This window comes from Rhinatrema bivittatum, chromosome 13 (genome assembly GCF_901001135.1).
Source record: "Rhinatrema bivittatum chromosome 13, aRhiBiv1.1, whole genome shotgun sequence".
NCBI classification, from domain to species: Eukaryota; Metazoa; Chordata; class Amphibia; order Gymnophiona; family Rhinatrematidae; genus Rhinatrema; species Rhinatrema bivittatum.
In genome coordinates this window covers 51317725-51341357 of record NC_042627.1, presented here as the reverse complement: position 1 = coordinate 51341357, position 23633 = coordinate 51317725, and the positions used below count along the sequence as shown (strand labels likewise).

Below are 23633 nucleotides of genomic sequence, written 5' to 3'. Positions count from 1 at the left end.
TTAGTATATAGTCCCCAGATGAATAAATACCCTTACCTTTAATGACCTGTATGTATGTGTACACCTGTAGAGAAAATGAGAGAGAAATATAGAAATCAGGGCTTCTTCGTCTCCCCCTGGAAAGCAGAGAGGCGCAGAGGGAATCTCAGTTTTTGGACACCTTCAGCATCCGAGGCAGGTACCAATATTGCCTATGTCTAAATCCGGCCAAAATAGGTATCTAGAACTATGATATTCAGAAAATTATGCTAAACATTTGATATCATGAAAAAATATATACATAATGAAAACCCCTTCGCAATCTTATCTTCCCCATAAAAGCCCATTTTTTTTCTGATCATAAAGATATACTATCATGTTATAGTTTTGCAGTTTTTCTGTCAAGCCTTAAGCGCTTCTGCAGAAAACAATAAGAGTGGACAACAAAAGACAAACAACAACCGGGGGGGGGGGGGGGGGTGGAACCACCGACTCCTACAAGCCAGTAATCCTCTGCCAGCCCAGGGGCTGCTTTCTAGGTGCAAGCAGTAGTTTGGATTTTTAAAGCGCTACTTTTTAACCTCGCCCCTTCTCTCTCCTCGGCAGACTGGAGCTCTCCAATGATCTCACACAGGTACAGTCTCTGAAAGGGGAGTTTTAAAGGGGAGGTCTGGATAATTTTATGCCGGCGGAACCATTACATTCCCGGAGAAGAGTGCTCGTGCTGAGCGTGGACAGAGAGACGGGGTGAATGTATGCATCTGTTGAAGTTTGACCGTCTTCAGCAAGCTGGGAAAAACACACATACACACGTCCTCTGCCATGGTTCTGCTCTGTGTGAAAGGTATGAGTTAAATTCAGCTTTTGATAAAGGGTGTAACGCAGAGCTTGCTAAAATGCTTGTGCCTGCTTTCGAAGGATTGCATCCCTTCTTGTAGTTAGCATAGTAAAGTGCAATCGAATACAGAACACTGGGAGAGATGCAAATTTTTGTGCGAGCACTGGAAGTGCAACGTCTTGTTCTATAGCTTATTTCTTGCCAGCAAAAGCGAAATTATCCAAGGAGGTAAGAAGCTGTATTACTTTTAAGTGGCATTTAGTAGTTACAGAATTAAGAGGGTGAACTGCAGATGCCTATGGAAGTTAAAACTTTAGCAAAGTTTTTATTTTAAGGAGAAGAAAGCATAGCTTTTTAAACCGTTTAAAACATATAGCCAAAATTTACTGTTAAGCCAGACAGAGACCCTGACTCTAGCAGAAGGATTAGAAGGGTTGTTATATTAGCGAATGTGCTTGTTAAATGATAGTAAAGTCAGCAGCTAATCAGATGCTTTTACCACCCTTCTTAGGATCATTAAGTATTTAATATTAATAAATCAAATAAGCGGATGCTAGCTTTCCAGATATTATTTTTCTTAGGTCACATGCCTGGCCAGAGAAGGTGGAATCAATGAACTGTGCCACATGTATGGGTGAGCACAGGGTTATTGTTTATTTTGATTAATTTATTGTTTTTGTTTTTACTAAGTACTTAGACGTTTTACTAATGGAGATCTGTTTTCAAGTAGAATTACTAAAAAAATACATATTTAGGTAACCACCACTGGCAATTACAACTAAGTAAATCATTAAGACTGCCATATTCTGATTTGCGCTGTATTTAATTGCTGAGGAGAAACTTAGTGGTTTAATTTCAAAGCCCCTTTTTCCAAATTGGTTGCATTGTAACCAGCTGTAGTGAACTGGGCTGATTTTCTTCTTAGGCAGAACTTCATGCAGACCTTACACTGATACATGTATAGTGCCGTAGGAGAGTACCATAACACAAACAGAGGAAGGAGTCAAAAAAAGCAGCATTCTGAGTATAACAAAAAGATGCACAATTTGAAATAAAACGTATTTGGCCATTAAGGAGACCCAGATATAAAAGTAAAATGAATAGAGCCAAGAAATTTGCCTGAGCAGCCTAAATAATATTGCTTTAATGTGCTGCAAACTTATGGGTCTATTTACAAATGACTTTCTTTCCAATCTGTGTCTATAAGGAAAAAAAGATTAATAAATGATGTCCTTTAATAGCTGAAGGGTAGTATCTTGTTGTAGATGCTTAAGTAATTAAGATTAAGCAATCAAATCTAATTTTAATTAAATGTTTTTGTTGTTTGTTTTTCAACAAGTGAAAGAAGGAAAGCTACATAAGGCAACAGGTAAGCCTGTCTCCATTTCTGACGTTTGGTACTTTGTGTCACCTTTTTGCTTTCAATATGTTTGTTTAAATATTATTAATATGTGCCAGCAGCCTATATTGGCATGTGCCAACTCAAGAGATGAATAAAGCTTGCAGTAAATGCAGCAGTATCTTGAGTTTAAATCTTATTATGTAGACTGCATTAAAATAATGAAAAGCTTTCTCTAAAGGGAACATGTTTTCGATCTGCTGAAGCATTAGTGCTGCATGTTTATTTGTGGTTTAGTTGGTAGACACATTTTGAAATAAGTTGCTTAACCAATAAGGAAATTTCTAAGCCTCCATATTTTCAATCAGTCTCCTCTCCCTACTGGTATTATTAATTTTAGATAATAACTCCACATACTAGCAGTAACCTGAAAGTATAACAAAGCATTTGGAGTCAACTTATCATCCCTCCTAGCTGTTTCCTCATTAAATTGTTTTTTTATGTCCTTGATCTCTAAGAGAATGAGGTCAAGGACATAACTAGATACATTTCATTTTTATTTCAAAATATTTTTGAGAGTCTGCTGTTGCCTAGAAGGAGATAGAGTTCCTTGGAGAAGCCTTCTTACTACTTATAGAATCATTAGTCTAGAAGAAGCTGAAGTCATGAATTTCCTTTACTGTTAATACAGGGAAAAACAAGCTATCCCCGATTTCACATGGGAATGAATAAATATTATTTTGTCAGTGTTCTCTATCAGACTGCATACTTGACACCTCAGTAACAGATCTCAAAATAAGTATCTGCAGAAGATCCAGGATAACTGTACCAGTGACTTTTTAATCTACTCAAAAGGTTATGAGCTTTAAAGCAAAGCTAGTGACATTTAGGCCTTTTTTTTCCATTCACAGGAAACAGAGAAAATCTTTACTTCTTAGCCTCGGCCAACTGATATCTCTGGTTTGGTTTTTTTTTGGCCATGACTCCTTCGATATTGCTCTTCCTATGATTGTTAAAATCTAGATAGCTGAGAAATCAACATTTTTACTGGCTCCATTATTGTTCCCCCTCCTTTGCACATCCCACCTTGGCTGAAGACCCAGCTCAGAACTGTTTTATAACAGTTCGGTGCGGTGTGGTCCCGAGTGTCACAGTGAGCACGACGGAAGAGAGAGAAAAAAATTGCCATTCTTTGACAAAGAAACTACATTTCTAAAAACATAACTGCACATGTTTTTTTTTTAATGCAGTCAATTAGTAATGTTTACGGCGGCCGTGCTGTTTCTAACACTACAAAATGAGCCCATTCTCTCCAGGGCCTTACCTGACTGTTCCTTTTAAAACAACATCCTCATATACTTAATACAAGAGCTGCAGTGAGTTTGGTGTTATGAATGACAATGTAAATAATGAATTGAAGGATAGTTTTAATTATGCAATGTTAATAACTAAAAAAAATCCCTTCCCAGAGTTCCTTAGCTGCTGTTTTACTATCACAGGCTTCTCTTAGTCATTCATTTAATCTTATAATCTGCACTTCCAAAGCTCAGAGCAGAGCCCAGTAAATAAATATGAACAAATCCAAAAGGAGCATAACATCATAGATAAAAAAAAAAGTGAATAATTCAAAATAGTCCAAACAAAAACACAGAATAAAACAGCTTAAATAAATAGTAGTATGTTAATCGCTTATATACAAGCCACCTAGGAGGAGCGGTATCTAGGGGTGGGTGAGATGGGCAGCCACCCATGGTGCAGAGCTTTTGGGGGGGGGGTCAGAAAAATGACTGAAATGCAAGTGTAGACAGTAAACCAGCAGTGGATGAAAAGTCAGGGAAAATGCTGCTGTTCTCCTACTATCCAAATTGAGGGAGGAGAGATGCAAGAGTAAAACAGGATGAGATCAGAATGGAGGGGCAGAGGGAGAGAGGAGGAACACAGATCAGAGTGGGGTTGGGGGGGGGGGGGGAGGATGCAAATATCCTTCCTGCCTTGTCCTGAGAGTTAAAATCCCTAGTGACAGTTCTGCCTCTAAGAAATGGGCATTTATTTGAAACAACATAGACTGGAGGACCCCCAGCTAGTCAGGTTTTCTGGATATCCACGATGAATATGCATGAAATAAAATTAGCATGTTATGGAGGCAGTGCATGGAAATTTCTCATGCATATTCATTGTGAATATCCTGAAAAACCTAATGGGCTGGAGGTTCTCCAAGACAGATTTGAGAACCACTGACATAGACAATGACAACGTGTATGCGGTTTCATGTTGTTTTTAAAACAAAATGATAGAAAAAACATGACATTTTGTGGGTTTTTTCTTCCTATCATTTTTATTGCGCACTATTTTTGACTAGTGTGCATTAGTTCCTAATAGTGTGCACTATATCCGAAACCTAAAACAATGAAAAAAAATCGGAAGAAAACTTGCACAAAATGGAAATTTGCCCCCAAATGCCACAAAACACAACGTGAAACCTTGTGGCCTGCACACCCTTACTAAGAAATATGAGACTACAAAGAATTAATACTGAAATAATTAGGCTCAATAGATTAACGAACACCATATCAAAGACGAGAGCACAAAGCAGGATCCTAGCTATAGATCATAGGAAAAAACCAGGCCTTAACAGTTTCCTGAAAATGGTACGTTTGGAAACTAGGCAAGTCTCTCTTGGGAATAGACTCCAGTGACGAGGCACAGCACATGAAAAGGCTTAATTTCTAATGTTGATTAGTGTTTCCCTTCCTTTGGTGATGGGACTTGCAACTAATTTTCATGGGACAAGTGCAGGCCTATTGAATTCTTCAAATGCAAAAAGAAGCATCTTAAATCTGGCTCTAGAATGAATAGGTGTAATATGATCCCTGAGGTGATAGTTGGAAACAAGCAAAGCAGCTGAGTTTTGTAGAAACTGGTGCCTAGAGATGTGCTTCTGTGGGAAAACCAACATGTAAAGAGTTACAGTAGACTAGCTGGGGAAAAGACCTAGGCGTAGACCACTGTAACTAGGTTGGTGGTAGACAGGAATGGATGCAGTTGGTGGATGCAAAAGGGCCATTTTGGCTACAGCCATAGTTTTGGTCTTCCAGACAAACCTAAAATTGCACCAAGGCTCTTCACCTCTAAGCCTATCTGGAAAGACACACCATCCAGAAAGAGGGCTGGACAAAGTGTTTAAATTAAAAGCTTGGTAACCCTCAGTCTTTCGTGGATGCAACTTAAGTTTGTGCTGAGAGGACCATCCTATGATTTTAGCTAAGCAAATGTTTGTCAGCTGCTTCTTGTTTTGGGTTCAATGGAGTCACCAGCTGGACATCATCTGCTTGCATATGGTAGTCAATATTAAGGCTATGTAATAACTTCATAAACATTGAAAGACCTGGGGATACTACAAATTCCCATGGAACACTGCAAATAAGTTTCCAAGGGGACCAGTTAGCTATTCCCTAACCTCTCATGTTTCTCCCTTTCATGGAGAAATGACTTAAACTAGACATATGCTCAGTCCTCAATCCCTGGGTCATTTAGATGGTCTGATAGAATCCTCTAGTTGAGAATATTAAAGGCTGCTGTGAAGTCAAGTGAAATTGGCTTCTATAGAGCTCTTTCCTCAGGTCATTATGTATTACTGTCAGAGAGGATTCTGTATTATAGTTTGGTTTAAAACTGACTGAAATAGGACTAATAGGTTCTTGCATGATAAAAAGTCAAACATATTTTTTAAATCATCAAAAATCGTTAGTCGCGATACAATAGAAATTCCCCCGATTTATCGTGAAAAATCGGGGGAGGGGGGAGGGCGGGAAAACCGGCACACCAAAACAACCCCTACCCGACCCTTTAAAACAAATCCCCCACCCTCCCAAACCCCCCAAAATGTTTTAAATTACCTGTTGGTCCAGTGGGGGGTCCCGGCGTGATCTCTCGTTCTCGAGCCATCGGCGCCATTTCGTCTGCCACTAAAACAAATGGCGCCGATGGCCCGATAAACCCCCCCCGACCCCCCCCCCCCCCAAACCTTTTAAAATTACCTGGTGGTCCAGTGGGGGCACGGAGAGCGATCTCCCGTGCTCAGGCCATCGGCTGCCACTAACAAAAATGGCGCCGATGGCCCTTTGCCCTTACCATGTGACAGGGTATCCGTGCCATTGGCCGGCCCCTGTCACATGGTAGGAGCACTGGATCACCGGCACCATTTTTGGGAGTTCGGGAGGGTGGGGGATGGTTTTTTTGTTATCGGATCGGGCGCAGCCGATAACAAAAAAAAAATCGAGCCGGATGATAAAAATTTTAAGATTTTGAATCGGAACCGGAACCGATCAGATTCCGGTTCTGATTCACATGTCTAGTTTCAATGTTATCATGAAAACACTTTGCAAATAAGTTGTAATCTAGGATTAGTAGGACCTGCTGAAACAGATCTGGTTGAGACAGACTTTAGTAAATCATTCATATCTTTAAAAAGCTTCCTTGGGTGATTTTTGTAAATAGCTAGCTAAAATGAAAAGAATTCCTTCTTAATAGTGTTCATGGCAGAGAGTTAACTGATTTATCCTCACATTTATTCCACTTCCATTTTAACATCCTGATCTTTTAAGGTCATGCAGATCTTCATTAGACTAGGGTCTCACACTATCTGAAGCTACTAGAAAATGCCTAATGATCAAATACACTCTTGCTATCTGAAAACCAGATATGTGCCTTCTGCTTAGTCAGGATTTTAGATATTTAGAGGAAATGTTTTCCAGGGTCACAATAAAATTATCAGTGGTCGATTGCAAGGGACTGGTAGGAGGTTAGAGAATAGGGATGTGAATCGGGCTTCAGACGACTGAAAATATCATCGATATTTTCAAAATCGGGGGCTCCCCCGAAACTATAGGAAAACCCCACGATATTGATCGTGGGGTTCTCTTATCATTTTGGGGGAGGGCAGGATAAACCGCCCGCACCATTTTTAAAGATGGCGCCGGCCATCCAGTGCTCCCTCCATGTGACAGGGGCCGGCCAATGGCACGGATACCCTGTCACATGGTAAGGGTAAAGGCCATCAGCGCCATTTTTATTAGTGGCAGCCGATGGCCTGAGAGCGGGAGATCGCTTCCAGGACCCCCACTGGACCACCAGGTACCTGTAAAATGTTTTTTGGGGGGTCGGGAGGGTGGGGGAAGCAAAGGGATTAGTTTTAAAGGGTTGGGGTGGGTTTTTTGTTTATCGGCTCGGGCGCAGCCGATAAACAAAACCGCGATCAGGCCCGATGAAAAAACCCCCCCCCACATGTGAATCGGAACCGATTCCGGTTCCGATTCTCATCTCTATTAGAGAATAGTCTGAAATATAGCACTTGTGAATATCCTCTCATTGCTATGTTGTTACTACTATAATGCAGTTGTGGCTGACATACCCCAAAGACCTTACTAACAGGGTCATTAATCGAAATGCATTATGGTGTTATTGTGGGTGTTAGGGCCCTAACACCAGCGATAACGCATGTGATAAATATCACATTGCACGGCGCGAATGCATATTTTTAAAAATTATTCAAAGGGGTGGGATTCGGGAGGGGTTTGGGCAGGATCAATGAAAATGAGGGGCATTATCGCAGCGCTCAATAGCATGTGTTACGCTATTGCATATGTTTTAACGTCAGAAATAACTACCCCTTTTTTTCTGGCATTAAGCTGTGCAATATGCCTGAAACAGAACTTGCGATATTTATCGCAAATTCTGTTTTGGGCATTTTCAGGCAGGGAGAGGAGAGTGGAGTAGAGAGAGAGAGAGAGAGAGCCTCTGGGGTGGCACACATAGCCATCAATTATTTATACTGCTATAGGAGGGCCAGCTAGTAACTAGAGGTGAGGTTTTGGTGGTGGTCGAGGGTTTTGGAGCCAGTTTTACATGCACAGTGAGACGTACGAACAGCTCAGTACACCTCAGTGAAGATTGACTTTCCTCACTCCAAATAATGTCAAATCTTCACTGAGGTGTACTGTGCTGTTCGTACGTCTCACTGTGCATGTAAAACTGACCCCCAAATCTCACCTTGCATTACTAGCTGGCCCTCCTGTACTGATATAAATAGTTGACTACTATGAAAGCCTCATAAAGGGTCTCTCTCTCACGCTCTCCTATTTTTTTTTCTCCTTGAATTATGGTACCTTCAGTGGAGACTTTCTACTACCCTTTCTGTGAATAAATATTTTCTAATGTTGGGCCTGAATTTTGCTCCCTCAGTTTCTTTTTGTGACCTCTTGTTCTAGAACTTCTTTTCCACTGAAATATAAATAATGCACAAGAGTCAAATATAACTCCTGAGGAATTTCAGTGTCTCTGTTACACCCTTTTTCTGTCCTCTCTTCTAGGCAGTAGGAAACTCAAGGGCAGACCCATTTAAATTATCTGCCTATAGGCATCTGTGGTGTCTTAATAGTCAGCACCGTAACAAGCTGAGCATTTGCACTTGTTTTGAAATACAATTAAAACTTAAACCCTTTGACTCCATTCAGACTTTTTTTTGTGTAGGTTTCTATTGGCTGCATAGTGGGAGTTTATACAACAGACAAATCTGAACTGCTGTTTCAGACCGGTCTGTTGCTACTGGTTGACGTGCACAAAGTCCCTGGGCGAGGGTGACACATGCTTACAGAAAAAGTTTTGATACAGATCCCTGGAGCTCAGCTGTATTCTTGTCACTGGCAAAATTTGATTTTAAAAGCTGCATTGTTAGAGTGAATATTTAATTACTGTTGTTGAATAGGGAGTTCATTTTATTAACTGTTTTTATGTTGCTCCTAGACACGTACAACACATACATAGTTCTGAAAGTTCACAATCTGAAAAGTACAACTGTAACCAGAGGTGGAAGTAAGCCTCGATGGGAACAAGATTATATATTGTAAGTAACATTCTGTTTGGAATTATTTTGCATTTCAACTTTTTGTTGAAAGTCATTGTTAATACTGCACTGAAATTATGTTGTAATTGTCACTTTAGATAAGTTATGCCAGGTACAGTTACTTGCATTTTTATGATAAGTTGTGGACATATTGCATGGGTTAGACTTATGTCTGTCATCTTCTCTAATTGTTTATATTTGTTGCTTATACTATGATACCTTATATTTTTTATAATTCATTTTAGGAATGGTTGTTTTAGTATGTTGTCTTAGCACTTGCTATTTTAGTATTGACATAGTTGGTATAGATTATTGTCAGGTTGCTATTTTATGTACTTTTAATGTTATGTGCTATGTTTTATTATGCAGATCTCCACTCTGTGCATACTTTTTTTGTATTAGTGGCATAAAAAACTTATTAAATAAAGTAGGTTCATTAACAGGAAGAAACGGTGCTGATGATTGATTCATTTTCTGCAAACCCTCTTGTAAGCCTGCTGTGGTGCCATCTGCTGTTTTCTCATGTGTACTGTAGGCTGTCTTTTTTTTTTTTTTTTTTTTAAAGCACAGACTATGCCGTGTTTAAAAGGGGAATGAACATTTTTATGAAATCCTGATCTTTCCAATATATTTCAATAAAGAAAATCAACTTTGCCATTAAATGGTTGTGCTTTCATAGGGCAGCATTTTGGCAGGCAGAATACCACAGAGGAATTTAGAGCAGCATTTCTTCTAGCCAGATTCTTAAGGTTGACAACTCCATTTTTTTTTTTCCAGGTCAGTTGATTCAGTCCTGTTTCTATCCCATGGTAGTGCAAACAAGATGAAATGGTATCCTAAGATCAAAAAGAATTATCAGGAAAAAAAATGAGATTAAGGGCGGCAGTCATCTCTCCCTATATAAAACAAGTGTAGAATTGCACGGCAGCTTCAAAGAGCATGTTTTATGACTCCATGACCTGCATGTGTGTATTACAGAGGCTCTAGGTGGTTTTTTTGTTTGTTTTTTTTTTTGTCTTGCAGTTGCTGTATGAGGATGGAGGAATGGGGGCTATGTGAGGGTGGATTTTGTCTGAAACTGGGAGGATAGTATGTGTGGCTGGATGGGGAGGGATGTAGGGGTAAGGTAGGATGAAAGGTGATTATGGATATGTGTGGGGCAGGGAGCCCCACAGTGAAGGGGACCCCCCCACTAGGCCTGAGGTGATAGCCGGCTCATATAGGAGGCCATCTGAAAAGCAGGCAGGAAGAGCATCATAATCTCAGGTTTCCTCCCCCACAGTCTCTTCTCTTGTTTCCTGTGTCTCACGCAGGCATTGAAGGTGAGAGAGAGAGGCCTGCTGAGTTTCTGCTTCCCCACCTCCTGTAACTGATTGATTCTAGCGAGAAGCAGGAGGAGTCGGTCGGTGCGGCCCGGCGGGGCTTCTTCCAGCTTGCAGGAGGAGAGCACTGGGTGGAAGTAGAGATGGGGGGGGAGCATTGGGCTGCTGAGGGGTGAAAATATGGAATGGCGGGTGGAAGTAGAGAGAGGGGGGGAGCATTGGGCTGCTGAGGGGTGAAAATATGGAATGGCGAGAGGGGAGCGCAGTTGGAGGGGAAGTGGGAGGCAGAGAGATGAGAGCACTGGGCTGGGAAAGAGGGTGGTAAAAGCACAGAGCTGGAGAAGGGTGAAAGCACTGGGGTGAGGTCCATCGAGCCCAGCATTCTGTCTCCAACAGTGGCCAGATCACGAGTATCCCTCAGATGCCCAGTAGCTGATCTGTTTCTTGTTTCTCACTTCTAAGGATAAGCTCTGGCTTTCCTGTCTACCAGTAGCTAATAACTATTTATGGATATTTCCTTCAGGAACTTGCCCAATCCTATGTTACTTGCCTTGGCAAAGTCCTCTGCAAGAGATTCTGTAGCTTGATTGTCTGATGAATGAAAACTTACTTACAATTTGGTTTAAATCTGCCAGTTGCTAGTTTTGGGAAGTAATAAGTATCCCTTAGTACTAGTGGTGTTTGACAGGGTAAATGACAGTTCCCTATTCATCTGTTCCACCCAACTCATAATTTTATACATGTCATCTCTTTTCCACACTAAAGAGCCCTAATTTGTGTAACTATTCTCCATATGAGAGTTTTTCCATCCCCTTCATCATTTTTGTCGCCCTTCTCTGTACCTTTTCTACGTCTGCTATGTCTTTTTGTAGGTGTGGCGACCAGAATTGCACGCAATATTTAAGGTGCGGTCATACTATGGATCTAAAGAAAGCATTATGATCTCAGTTTTGTTCTTTATTCCTTTCCAAAAGATTCCTAACATTCAATTTGCCATTTTGACCACTGCCGCACATGGAGCCGAAGATTTCAAGGTATTGTCCACGAGGATTGCGAGGTCCTTTTCCTGGGTGGTGACTCCTAACATGGAATCCAGTATCCTGTACCTTAGTTGAGATTATTTTTTCCTACATGCATTACTTTGCACTTGTTCAGTCTCCTAGTCTCACAAGGTCCTTCTACAGTTCTTTACAATCTGCTGCCGTTTTAAGGACTCAAAATAATTTTGTGTCATCTGCAAATTTGGTTACCTCTTTCATTCCTTTCTCAAGATCATTTATGAATATGCTAAAAGGCATAGGTCCCAAAATGGATCCCTGGGACACCCCGCTAAGGACCTTTTCTCCAGTTTGGAAAACTGACCATTTAGTCCTATTTCCTGTCTTATCTAGTTACCAATCCACAAGAGGGCACTGCCTTTAATCCCATGATCTCCCGATTTCCTGAGGAGTCTCTCATGAGCGACTGTCTGTCAAATGCCTTCTGAAAATCCAAATACACTATATCAACCGGCTCGCCTTTGTCCGCATGTTTTACACCCTAAAAAAAGAAAATCTAGATTGAAAACATTGAGCAGGAGGCAAGAAGAATGAGAATAATGGGGAGGAAGTGTGTGGGAGGGAGAAAGAGAGAGAGAAATGCACTTGTTGCAAGGTCCCTAGCAGGAGAAAGGGGGGAAGAGAGATCAGAGCACTAGTTGGGGTGAGGTGGTGATGGGGGAGACTAAGAGCATTGGGCATGGGCGGGTATGGCAGAAAGGGACGTCTGTTGTCTTGGGGAGCCCAAAATGAAAACTTGCAAAGGGCCCAAGGGATCATTGTTTTGCCACTAGTCCTGTCCACTCCATGTTCTCTTCATCCTCCTTTCCCTTGTTACACCCCCCCCACCCCCGCCCCTGCCACACAGCCTCCACCTTACTTAGAAATATGAGAGCAAAAAAAAAAAAAGAACATATGAGCTATCTCGTCCGCCCATCCACACCAACTGCTCAGCTCGACAATCCCTACCACTCCCTCAGAGATCCTCTGTGTTTTATCCCTTGCTTTTTTGAGGTCAGATATTGTCTTTGTCTCCACCACCTCCATGGAGAGACTTTTTTCCATGCATCTTCCACCCTCTTTGTAAAGAAATATTTCTTTAGACGACTCCTGAGTCAACCTGCTCTTGAAAGAGGCCCACCTCCTGTGCATTGATACTTTGGAGAGATTTACATTTCTCTATCCCGCCTTTCTGTGATCTCTTGTTTGAATACCACCCTTTTTTCCCTCACCTTTTCAGATACTTCTTTAGAAACCACAATGTCCTATTTGTGCTCTTACTCCTTTTATTTACTTTCCTATTTCCTTTGCAGTTGAGAATTATGCAAGGATTATAACTTTACAATGAATAAAGTATATGTGAACATCTGCACCTTTCCAATATAACTTGTTCCTAGCAATAAAAAGAAATAAAACACATAAAACGTATCTTGTTCCTGCCTGCTTCCCTGTTTTATTTTCTCTCTTGATTATCTATTAACTCTCTGCACTCCCTTAATATGTCTAAGTACCTAAGAATTGCCATACTGGGTCAGACCAAGGTCCATGGAGCCCAGCATCCTGTCTCCAACAGTGGCCAATCCAGGTTGCAAGTACCTGGCAGATACCATAACGTAGATTAATTTCTGTTACTCACACCCAAGGATAGTTCTCTTTAGTCTAACTGGCTAAGAATATGTTATGGACTTTTCTTCCAGGAACTTGTCCATACCTCTTTTAAACCCTACTATGCAAGTTGCCTTGATCACCTTCTATGGCAACAGATGCCACAGCTTGATAGTACACTGAACTTTCTATGATCTTTTTTGAATCTGCTGGTTATTAGTGTCATGAGAATTTCCTTGCTTTGGTTTTATTTGAAAATGTAAATAACCATCCTTTATTTACCCATTCCACCTCGCTCATGATTTTATATTCTTCTATAATGTCCCCTCTCATCTGTTTGTTTTCCACCTGAAGAGCCATCACCTGGACAGCCTTTCAACATTGGAGAGAGATTCCATTCTCTGCACCTTTTCTAGTTGTGCTACGTCTTTCTTAAGATGGGTCAGCCAGAACTGCACACAATACTCAAGGGGCCATGGCTCGATGCAGAAGTAATACATTTTCCATTTTTTTCTCCATTCCTTTTTGGATCATTCCTATTTGATTTTTTGACCTCCAATATGCAACGAGCTGAGGATTTCAATGTATTGTCCACAAGGACTCCAGGGTCCTTTTCCTGAGTGATGACTCCCAATACAGAACCCAGCATTGTGTATTAGAGATGTGAATCGGAACTGGAATCGGTTTGGATTTCGGTTCTGATTCACATGTGGGGTTTTTTCCATTGGGCCCGATCGCGGTTTTGTTTATCGGCTGCGCCCGAGCCGATAAACAAAAAATCTACCCCGACCCTTTAAAACTAATCCCTTTGCTTCCCCCACCCTCACGACCCCCCCAAAACATTTTACAGGAACCTGGTGGTCCAGTGGGGGTCCCGGGAGTGATCTCCCGCTCTCAGGCCGTCGGCTGCCACTAATCAAAATGGCGCCGATGGCCTTTGCCCTTACCATGTGACAGGGTATCCGTGCCATTGGCCGGCCCCTGTCACATGGAGGGAGCACTGGATGGCCAGCGCCATCTTTAAAAATGGCACTGGCCATTTTTAAAGATGGCTCCCCCAAAATGATAAGAGAACCCCCACGATCAATATCATGGGGTTTTCCTATCGTTTTGGGGGAGCCCCCGATTTCTGACGATTTTGAAAATATCGACGATATTTTCAATAGTCCGAAGCCCGATTCACATCCCTATTGTGTATATATAATTGGGATTATTTTTCCCTATACGAATCTCTTTGCACTTTTCCATATTATATTTTGTCTGCCATTGTTTCCCAGTATCCTAGTCTCACAAGATCCTTCTGCAGTTACTCGCAGTCTGCTGCCATTTTAACAAATATGAATAATTTTGTGTCATCGACAAATTTGATCACCTCACTTGTTGTTCCCTTTTCTAGATCATCTATCTATCTAGATTGTATAGATCAGGGAGGGGTGGGCGCAAACTTATTTTTAAAGAGGCTACATTACCAGCACTAATCAACACCAAGGGGCAGGTCCCTGTAAGTGGGGGTGGGCGGTGGTGGTGGAAGGAGACCCCTTTAGAACTCTGCGAGCGGGGGAGGGATGTTACAGTGGCAAGTATACTCCACAGCGAGAGAACCAAAGCAGCAGCCATACCAATATAAAGAATAATTAAACAGAATTAGCAAAAAGAATAACATCAAATAATTACAGCTCATAAAAATATTCCAAGTATCCATAAAATATTTCAAAACAGACACATCAAATAGTACCCATACACAGATTCTCCAGGCATGCACCCATTCATTCTCCTCGCGCACAGAGACCCTCAGACAGACCCTCATTCATATTCATTCTCTCTCTCACCCCCTTCACTGTCGATCCATTGTCCCTCCAGAAGCCTGCTGCTCCTCTTCTCCAGGCCCTGTGGTATAAAAAATTTGCAGGTGTAGCAATTTCTCCATTCTGATCTCATGTATTGTGAGATCAGCAGGAGAAAGTGCTGCCCTCGCAAGATTTTAATACTGAGGCCTGCAGCAATGACAGACAGACGGGTTCAGTTCACCCGACGGTGCAGATGTGCAGCTTCTGCACTGCTGGGCGAACTGAAGAGACAGGCCTCTCCTCGTCTTCACTGCCGGTGGGATGAGGTCCACTGCGGCCGGTGGGATGAGGTCCGTGCGGCCGCCATGCACCAGCGGCAAAGAGGTCTCCTCTTTGCCGCTGGTGCATGGCGGCCGCACGGGGCTCTATATTTGGGCTGTCAGTGCACAGTTATTCTAGCTAGGCGATGCTCCTCCTCTTCCTGCCTTGCTGCTACTCCTTTAACTGATGGAAGCTGAAGCCCGCACTACTTTCCCTGTGCTTCTGACATTATCTCCAGCTGCCAACATCCAGGTCGAAGACATCAACAATGGCCTGCGATAGGCCATTGTTGACATGCTTGCAAGATGCTGGTGGGCACCAGGTAGTGTTCCAAAAAATGCTCTGTCTGTGATGTTCTGTCATTACATTTCCAAGGATAGGCAGACACATGTACAGGCATATGCAGTCACAGACAGAGACCCACAGGCAGGCACCCACCCATACACACAAGCATAGGCCCCTCCGGTATAGACATACAAGCAATTCCAGGCACTTTTTGCTAGTTTTTTAAAAGTATAATTTAAATCATTAGGTAAGAACAGTATAAACAAACACTGGCATACATTTGTTTCTGGTGCATGCTAGGACAAATGCAGAAAAAGATACTAATTGCTTACATTTTTCTCTCCCATAGGCAGTCCCACCCCCTTACATTCTGTAGAGGTGAACAGACTTTAGAACAACATAAAAAAACAAACACATGAACATGAGTGAGGTGGGAGCTCCCCTCACAGGTATTGTTCCTTCCAGTCCAGATAATAACAATTAAAGAAGCTTAGACAGCAAGCATCTCTACCATGAATTACTATAGTAGGCATAAGCAATTTATGACAAACAGCATAGGTCCCAGTAGTGATCTCTGTGGTAGTCCACCAACAGCCTTTCTCCATTTGGAAAACTGACCATTTATTCCTACCCTCTGTTTCCAGCTTCTTAACCAGTTACCAGTCCATAATAGAACACTGCTTCCTATCCCATCACTTAGTCATTTCCTGAGCTCATGGGGGATATTTGTCAAATGCCTTCTAAAAATACAAATATACTAACTAGCTCACTTTTATTTACATGTTTGTTTACACCTTCAAAAAATCTAAAAGATTGGTAAGATAAGTCTTCCCCTTGCTAAAACCATGTTGACTCTTCCCCATTTAAAAGTTTTACAATTTTTACTAGTGTTTTTACATTATTTGTTTGGTGTCTTTTAAACTTATGGTTTTAAATTAATAACTAGGTGACTTATTTTACTTTATGAATGACCAGCAACTAGACTAAAATTAGTCATCCTCTAAAATATGGCTTAATTGGTATATTATTCTAAATTATTAATTACTCCTAACTTGGTGGGTAATCTATATTGAAGAAAGCAAGATTATTTGATTTGTGTCTCACGCTTGTGTGTGCCTTCGTGAATTTTAAGAACGGCCTCCAGATGGACACAGGGACGGTAATTTTGAAACATCCGCACGTGCGCACATGTACACGGGTGTGCTGGATCGTGTCAAAGGATGCGGCCATATTATACGGCGCATATATCGCGCATGGTATAAAATAGGCTGTACGTGTACACAATTTTATATGGACGTGCATTTGTGCGCTCAACTGCTGCCTCTAATGCATAAGCAGGGGATTTTAGTAGACACGCTTGTGCCAAAGCAATTACCAGTTTCCCCAGTTTGTTCCCAATTGCCCAGGTAAAGAATAAGACTTCATAACCCCCCTAGTTAACTAGCTTACCTTTTACCCTGCTAGACTCAACCCTTAAAATCCCTCTAACCTCTTTAGATTTTTTTGTTTCAGGACTTACACGCCATCCATAGCAGAAGTAAATTTACGCGGTAGGGGAGCCTGGCGCGCACTTACACGCAGATTTCATTGAGAAATCTAGGATCGCCCATACCGTACCCATGCCTCACCTCTTTTTTTTTTTTTTTCTGCAGAAAAACATTTTTGTGCACATACTGGGAGATGCATGCGTACTCACATACTATTTAAAATACACGCAGTATGTGCCGGTCCAACTTCTATGCGTATCTCCCGGCTTTAGTGCACAAAGAGCTTTTAACATGTGCCTTTTAGTCTGGGCATGACTCTTGGTTTGTCATCAATTTTGCCGTAGCAATCGTGTGCCACTATATGAAACCACAACTCTTGAGTTTCATGGTGGACATCCAAAATCCTACTAATGCACATCTGCTACAAGTGTGTATGTGTGGCCAAGACTGGGAGACTAGAGAACTGGATTGGGAACAGTTGCTGGATATGGTGTGCTGGGATTTCAACCATATACCTGTATATATTTCAACATCAATCTTTATTTATCATTTGATTCACTTTTTATAATTTAAGATCCTAAACATTTAAAATTCCACCAACACTCATCACTCATACCACATTCACACACAAAATGGTAATATTGCACCAATAATATTGCACCTATCTCTAATACAACATAATGCCTATTACTAACATATTAAAATAATTCATGTATCACATGTATTTATTTATTATACTATAATAATCAATTTGTATTCAAATCTAGGCTATTTAATCCATTATTCAGATAACATTTATAATACACAAACACCAGCACTATACATTTTACTTCATTCCTTGTTTGGTTTCTTCTTTTCATGCTTAAAACTCCCTTTCCTGTGTTCTCTATTTAAAGCTCCCGACGAGAAGCTCTTGTTTCACCCGGATGGTTTCCTCAGGGGATCGTTACTAAATCTTTTCTTGTTCGTTTTCAATATAGGGAACCTCTCTGTTGCACATATGAGTGTTAGTACATTAAACAATCTCATAAATTCCTCTGTTCACCCCGTTTAGTATAATTTATCCAGATTCTTCCAACCAATATATATATACACAACCTTGCAGTTTAATTTACGATTTCACTTCCACTTTTTTTACTCCACACCGCTCACTATGCAAGCCTCCGGTTTAAATGCCTTTGAATACTTTCTTTAATGTGCCGTCAAATTTCACGCTAAGCCTTTGTCTTCTAGCATGTTATTCGAGTTCACTCCATTTTCTCATCAAAAAACGCCGCGGCTGTTGAGAAAATGGAGTGAACTCGATTTACGATTTTTTGACGATAAATCGGGGGAATTGGTATTGTATCGTGGCCCTAACGATTTTTGACGATTTAAAATATATCGGACGATATTTTAAATCGTCAAAAAACGATTCACATCCCTAAGATGTAGCTAGTGGAAAAGAGGGAGGTGAGAGGATGCTGTTAGACATCAATAGGAGTATTGGATTCCATTCTGGACTCCTTACCTTTGGAAGGATAGACAGAGTGGAAATGGTCCAGAGGTGAGCTACTAAAGTGGCTCGGCTAGATTTAGCAAACTTAGGGGTCTGTCTAGTAACCTGCAAAGTTCATTAATACACGTTATTTACCATGGCTCCTATTATGTGTGATGGGGTGATTCACTAACAACATGTGTTAATAAATCGATCCTCTAGTCGGTTGGCACTGAAAGGAGTGGAGTAGTAGCCGAATGATTAGAGCAGCGGGCTGTGAGCCAGGGTTGAAATCCCACTCACACTCCTTGCAACCTTGGACAAGTGTCACCCTCCACTGCCTCAGGTACAAACTTTAACTGTTAACCCTCTGAGGACAGGGAAAACCTATGGGATCTGAATGTTAAACTCTTTGAAGTGGCTGACCAAACATGAATAATTAAAAACAAAAACAGCTGTCACCAATTAAATCCTAAAAAATTAAAACCCAAACCAAGCCTGTGATTTTTCCCCCCTACCCATCCTCTCAACTCATTTCCCAGCAAACATTAAGAAAAAAAAAAACAAAACGAAAAACAAAAGTAGATGGTGGTGCCCTTGACATTCCCTTTCCACATGACATTTTTAAAATAAAGTATGTGCTAGGCCACCCCAAACTCCCTTCCTGATCCTCTTTCAGAAATTAATAAAAACCCAAGTGTCCCCCCCAAAGGTCTCCCCTCATCCTCCTGACTCAGCTTAGGGGAGACCTTCAAGGGTTCCCGACAATAAGCTGGGTTTTATCACTGTTTAGAAGGGGATCGGGAATGAGGCTTGTGCTGGCCCAGCACTTGCTTTTTTATAATGTCAGCTAGGGGGAAAAGGGTCTCGGGCACTTACATTTTTGGTTTTTAATCTTTGGTAGAAGGGGTGGGGAACCACTGTTTTTTAAATTAGTGATGTAAACTATATAAATAAAATAGAATGATAACGTGTGTGTGTGTGTTTGCTTTATGATTTAGAATGGAAAGATAATGAGGGCAACAAATGCTTCATAAAAAATGAAAGAAGTGATCCCGGTAGCGGGAGTGGTTTCTTGAGTGTTGACTGCTATTGCCTTTGATTTGCTAAAGTTAAGTTTGTCGGTTGGCAGGGAAAATCAGTGCTGTTTAGCCGCCTCCTCCCCTGACCTAACCCCCACCTCCAGGGCCCCCCAGAATTATTATTGTTATCTTTTAACAAGCTAAACTTGTGTGCCTTGCATACTTAGCCGGTTGAAGTTGGCTGGTCATCCAGCTCTGGTTTTAAAACGGGACGGAGTCAGCTGGCTAACTGCTAAAGTTTAGCTGATTTTTAAACTTTCTGAAAACCCGCTTCTCAATGATGATACCATTATGTAATCTGCATGGAAAACACCTTTTAGTGAATCCTTCCCGTACCGCTTGTCCTTTTCACATGTTGATTACGCAGGCAGGGATCTGGTAAAATCTTTCTGATAGACTGACAGGTTATAGCCAGCAGGTCATCATCGGAGAAAAGCTTGGGAAATCCACGCGCTTAGTTCTGATTCCAATTCAGAAGACTGGATTAGAGTCAGACAAGATTCTTTGCTATTTCTAATAATTTTGCATATATTTTTTTCAGTAGTTAGTGCAGGAAAAAAATAGTTTCTGATGTGCCTGCGTATGTTTTAGCAAGATGCAAAGAAGTGAACAATTTGAAATTAAAACTTTCAAACACATCTGTTTCACCAAGGGAAATATGTGTTAACTTTTTTTTTTTAATGTAATAAAGCCATTAAGCAGGCTAGAGCAGAACAATCTGGTGTCCTAGATCTTAACGAGGCTGCCATTTGTGAAGAGAGCGAGTGCAGGCACTTGAGTGGTGAAAGTATTTTGATTCTACTAGACGTTAATTGGTATGCTTTCTCTTTGCAGTGAAATCCAGGATACTGAAAGCTGCCTTTCTGTAGAGCTGTGGAGGAAAGGTTGGCTCCGTGATACTCTGCTAGGCACCATCTCCATTCCCCTTCAAACTGTGCAGCATGCAATAGATGTAAGCTGACTCCTTGAGTCAAATTATATTCTGCTATTGCTTTGACCACATCGCTCATGTTTATGCCTTTCATATTATACCCTTGAAAGAAATATGGAGGTCCATATTCAAAAGCAATTAAGACGGATATCTAAAAAAAACCCAGTCTAAATAGCTAAATAGGCTTCTTTAGCCACTTATCTGGCTAAATTATGACCAGATAAGTAGTTATCTGGCTATAAATTAGCCAGATAAAAAAGGGGTGTTCTGGAGAGGGGTTGAGTTATCCTGCTAACTTAGCTGGAGGTGCCAGGAATGGGGCAGAGGGTCCCTTGCTCCTGGCAGAGATAAATAAGATATCTGGGGGGAGGGAATGGGGAGGATCGGGGGACAGGAGGGGCCAGTGCCATGAATCATCTTTGCCGGGTGGGTGGGGGAAGAGGTGGAGACAGCATACAATGCCGGACACCTCTGAAGGCTTTAAAAAGGTTGGGGGGGAGCATAGCATGGCCCGACAGTACCTTTGCATTATGTTTTGGGAGGAGGGAAGGGATTGGCCTGCTGATCCGTTTTTGCTCATGAAAGCACTACTTAGCTGGATATCTGTTTAAGTAGCATGTTATCTGGCAGCACATGACTGGATAACTAAGAAACCTACCTGGCTATATTTAAATATAGTTTGTGCCTCCAGGAATCTCAAGGAACACCAGTTTTTGCCAAAGGAAAAAAAATCTTCAGTTTCAACAGGTATAAAAGGAAACCTGTTTCTTTTCTCTGTTCCTTACTTCTCCATTAACAGTCTGCATTACAAAATGTAAAACACTGTACTAATAACTCGCCAAATAATTGTACAATACTGTAAAAGGTAACAAATTAAGAAGATTGTTTTTGTTTCCAATAGGAAGGTACTGGTGAATGGTGGCCTTTACACTCTGAAATCATCAGAAGAGGAAATGAGATCAATACAATAAAAGCACTGACGACACATGAAATTTTATTAGATGTGTATTTTGCGTTGTTGTCTGGTAAGTTGCGTGGTATTGTAGTAGCTATACACGGGTCTCCCGCCAGGGAGCCTTTTTCGATCACCAAAGAGATCCTGAAACCATTCTGGGTGGGGGAAGAGTGCCCCAGATGCTTCTATAAAGTGTGACTAAATTGCAGAAAAAAAAAAGCAAACCTTGCCTTCTCATGCTGAAGTTTAATCGTGTGGTGCAGTGAATGTCCACTAGATGGCGTGCATTCTGGTGAATTTGCACAGTGCATTTGACTGTGTCAGGAAGCGGTGGTTGTTCTATGTGGGAGGTTTCCCTTTAAAAAAAAAAAAAAGGTTGCAGCATAAGATCCGGTGGAGGAAGTGTGCCACGTGGTATAAAGTAGGGTGCATGAGGTCTTGCTGAGGATTTGTGGCGGGGCCCCATCCAGGGAGTGGGTTCAGCCCAGGGTAGTCTCTCAATGGAGAGGGCCCTGCAGGGGCTTAAGAGTAAAGCCTCAAGCTGCTAGGCAGTTCTCCCCATGGAGAATCAACTAAGGAGTGGTGTGCCTTCAAGTAGGAGCAGCCCAAGGACCTGTTCTGGGGAGTGGAGGTGTTGTCAATTGTTTTCCTAACTAAGGAGAAGAGTGCAACACATTTTGTGGAAGTGCTTACACCTTTAATCTCGTCTGAAGCTCTTGCAACTCCCTGGGCCTAGTTGTGCAAACCTGTGAATCTTGATCTAATTCTTATTCTCTGGTGAAACCGGCACGCAACATTGGGTTTGTTTGAAATATACTTTGAGGGTAAGTCCTGTATTTCTGGTAATCATGGGGTAAGGCAAGAATATCGCAGTCAGAAGAGATCCTGAGGAGATCCTCAGTAAATGAGACTTCCAGCTATGGATAGCTGCATGTCCATTTAGCCCCCAGCCCGCCACACCCTCCACATTCCCTCCGAAACCTTCCCGAGAGACTGGCACTCTGCTCACACAGGTGGGGGTTACATTTATGGCTTTCTTTTCTTTTTTGTATCCTATAAAAATGCCTAATATGTGCAACAGAAGACACGGTTCCTTATTTTACCTTTTTGTCTTTTTATCTGCATGCTTAAGAGAAAATGCAAAAAGGTAAAAGTAAGGAGCCATGTTTTCTGAGGCATATTTTAGACATTTCATTTGAAGGTTCGTGCCGGAGACCCAGATCTAACTAAGCCAGTGGTTCTCAACCCTGTCCTGGGGACCCCCCCAGCCAGTCGGGTTTTCAGGATATCCACAATGAATATGCATGAGAGAAAATTTGCATACACTGCCTCCACAACATGCAAATTTTCTCTCATGCATATTCATTGTGGATATCCTGAAAACCCGACTGGCTAGGGGGGGTCCCCAGGACAGGGTTGAGAACCACTGAACTAAGCCATTAAATGTGCTTTCCCCTGGCTTTTCATCTCTCTTGTTTATTGGTGTCTGCTTCCTTTTTTCGGAGGAGCAGTGACCTTGGAATCTATGAAGCATATATCACCTGTCATGCATTCTGACATGGTATTTTCTTGCAGGAAACCCGCAGTATTATTATGTTGAAGAATAATGGCAAGTTGTGTCAAAGTCTCTCACTCTCATTTCCTGGAAGGAAGTAACATAGGGTCAGTACTTTCTGACTTCTTGAATTTAGGATGAACTCACTGTATTGTTTTTTTGTTAAGGAGGACATTAGGGGCAGCTTTTTACTTGCTGGTTTTGAGTCAAATTTCAAAGGAGTTAGGCATTAAAATCTACCCCTTTAAAAATTGCCTAGGACTGAGCTCCTAAAATAGTGGGTGACAAAGGGGGCGGAGTAAGACAGGGAAAATAATGATGGGCACTTAGCCCTGATTTTTGGATCTGGGCACCGAGCTTAGGATCCTAAATCTAGGTAAATGACTTGCAGCTCTACCTTTAGACCCCTAATTTTAGACATCTAAATTTAGGTGACATTTCGTCTGGAAATTTAGGGTCCTATATTCTATTGAAAATTTCTTAAATTTAGCTGCCTCGTTTAAGAATTCAGTCCCTTTGTATGACACACAAATACTGTGTCCTTAGGCACATTTTCTCTGCGCTTGTTAATAATTTTCTCTACTTTGCAGTTTGCTTTTTGATATTTCATTCTGATGAAGCAAAAAACGTAGAATATGATGACAGATGAAGGTCCCAGAGCCCATCCAGTCTAACCAACTTCCTTCCTATTGCAAGGTGTAGACCAGAGTTGATCTCCGATCTCTTTTCACT

General features: G+C 41.5%; 1 protein-coding gene across 1 annotated transcript; it reads left to right on the top strand.

Annotated features, from left to right (window-relative positions):
* Nucleotides 1–702: 702 nt before the first annotated feature.
* On the top strand, nucleotides 703–23008 carry LOC115074896 (protein unc-13 homolog A-like). Its single transcript, XM_029574855.1, has 7 exons — nucleotides 703–823; nucleotides 1399–1451; nucleotides 2157–2186; nucleotides 8958–9057; nucleotides 20295–20412; nucleotides 21293–21416; nucleotides 22922–23008. Exons 1-7 carry the CDS (start codon nucleotides 735–737, stop codon nucleotides 22951–22953), a joined length of 546 nt encoding a protein of 181 aa, XP_029430715.1. The 5' UTR covers nucleotides 703–734; the 3' UTR covers nucleotides 22954–23008.
* The last annotated feature ends 625 nt before the right edge of the window (nucleotides 23009–23633 follow it).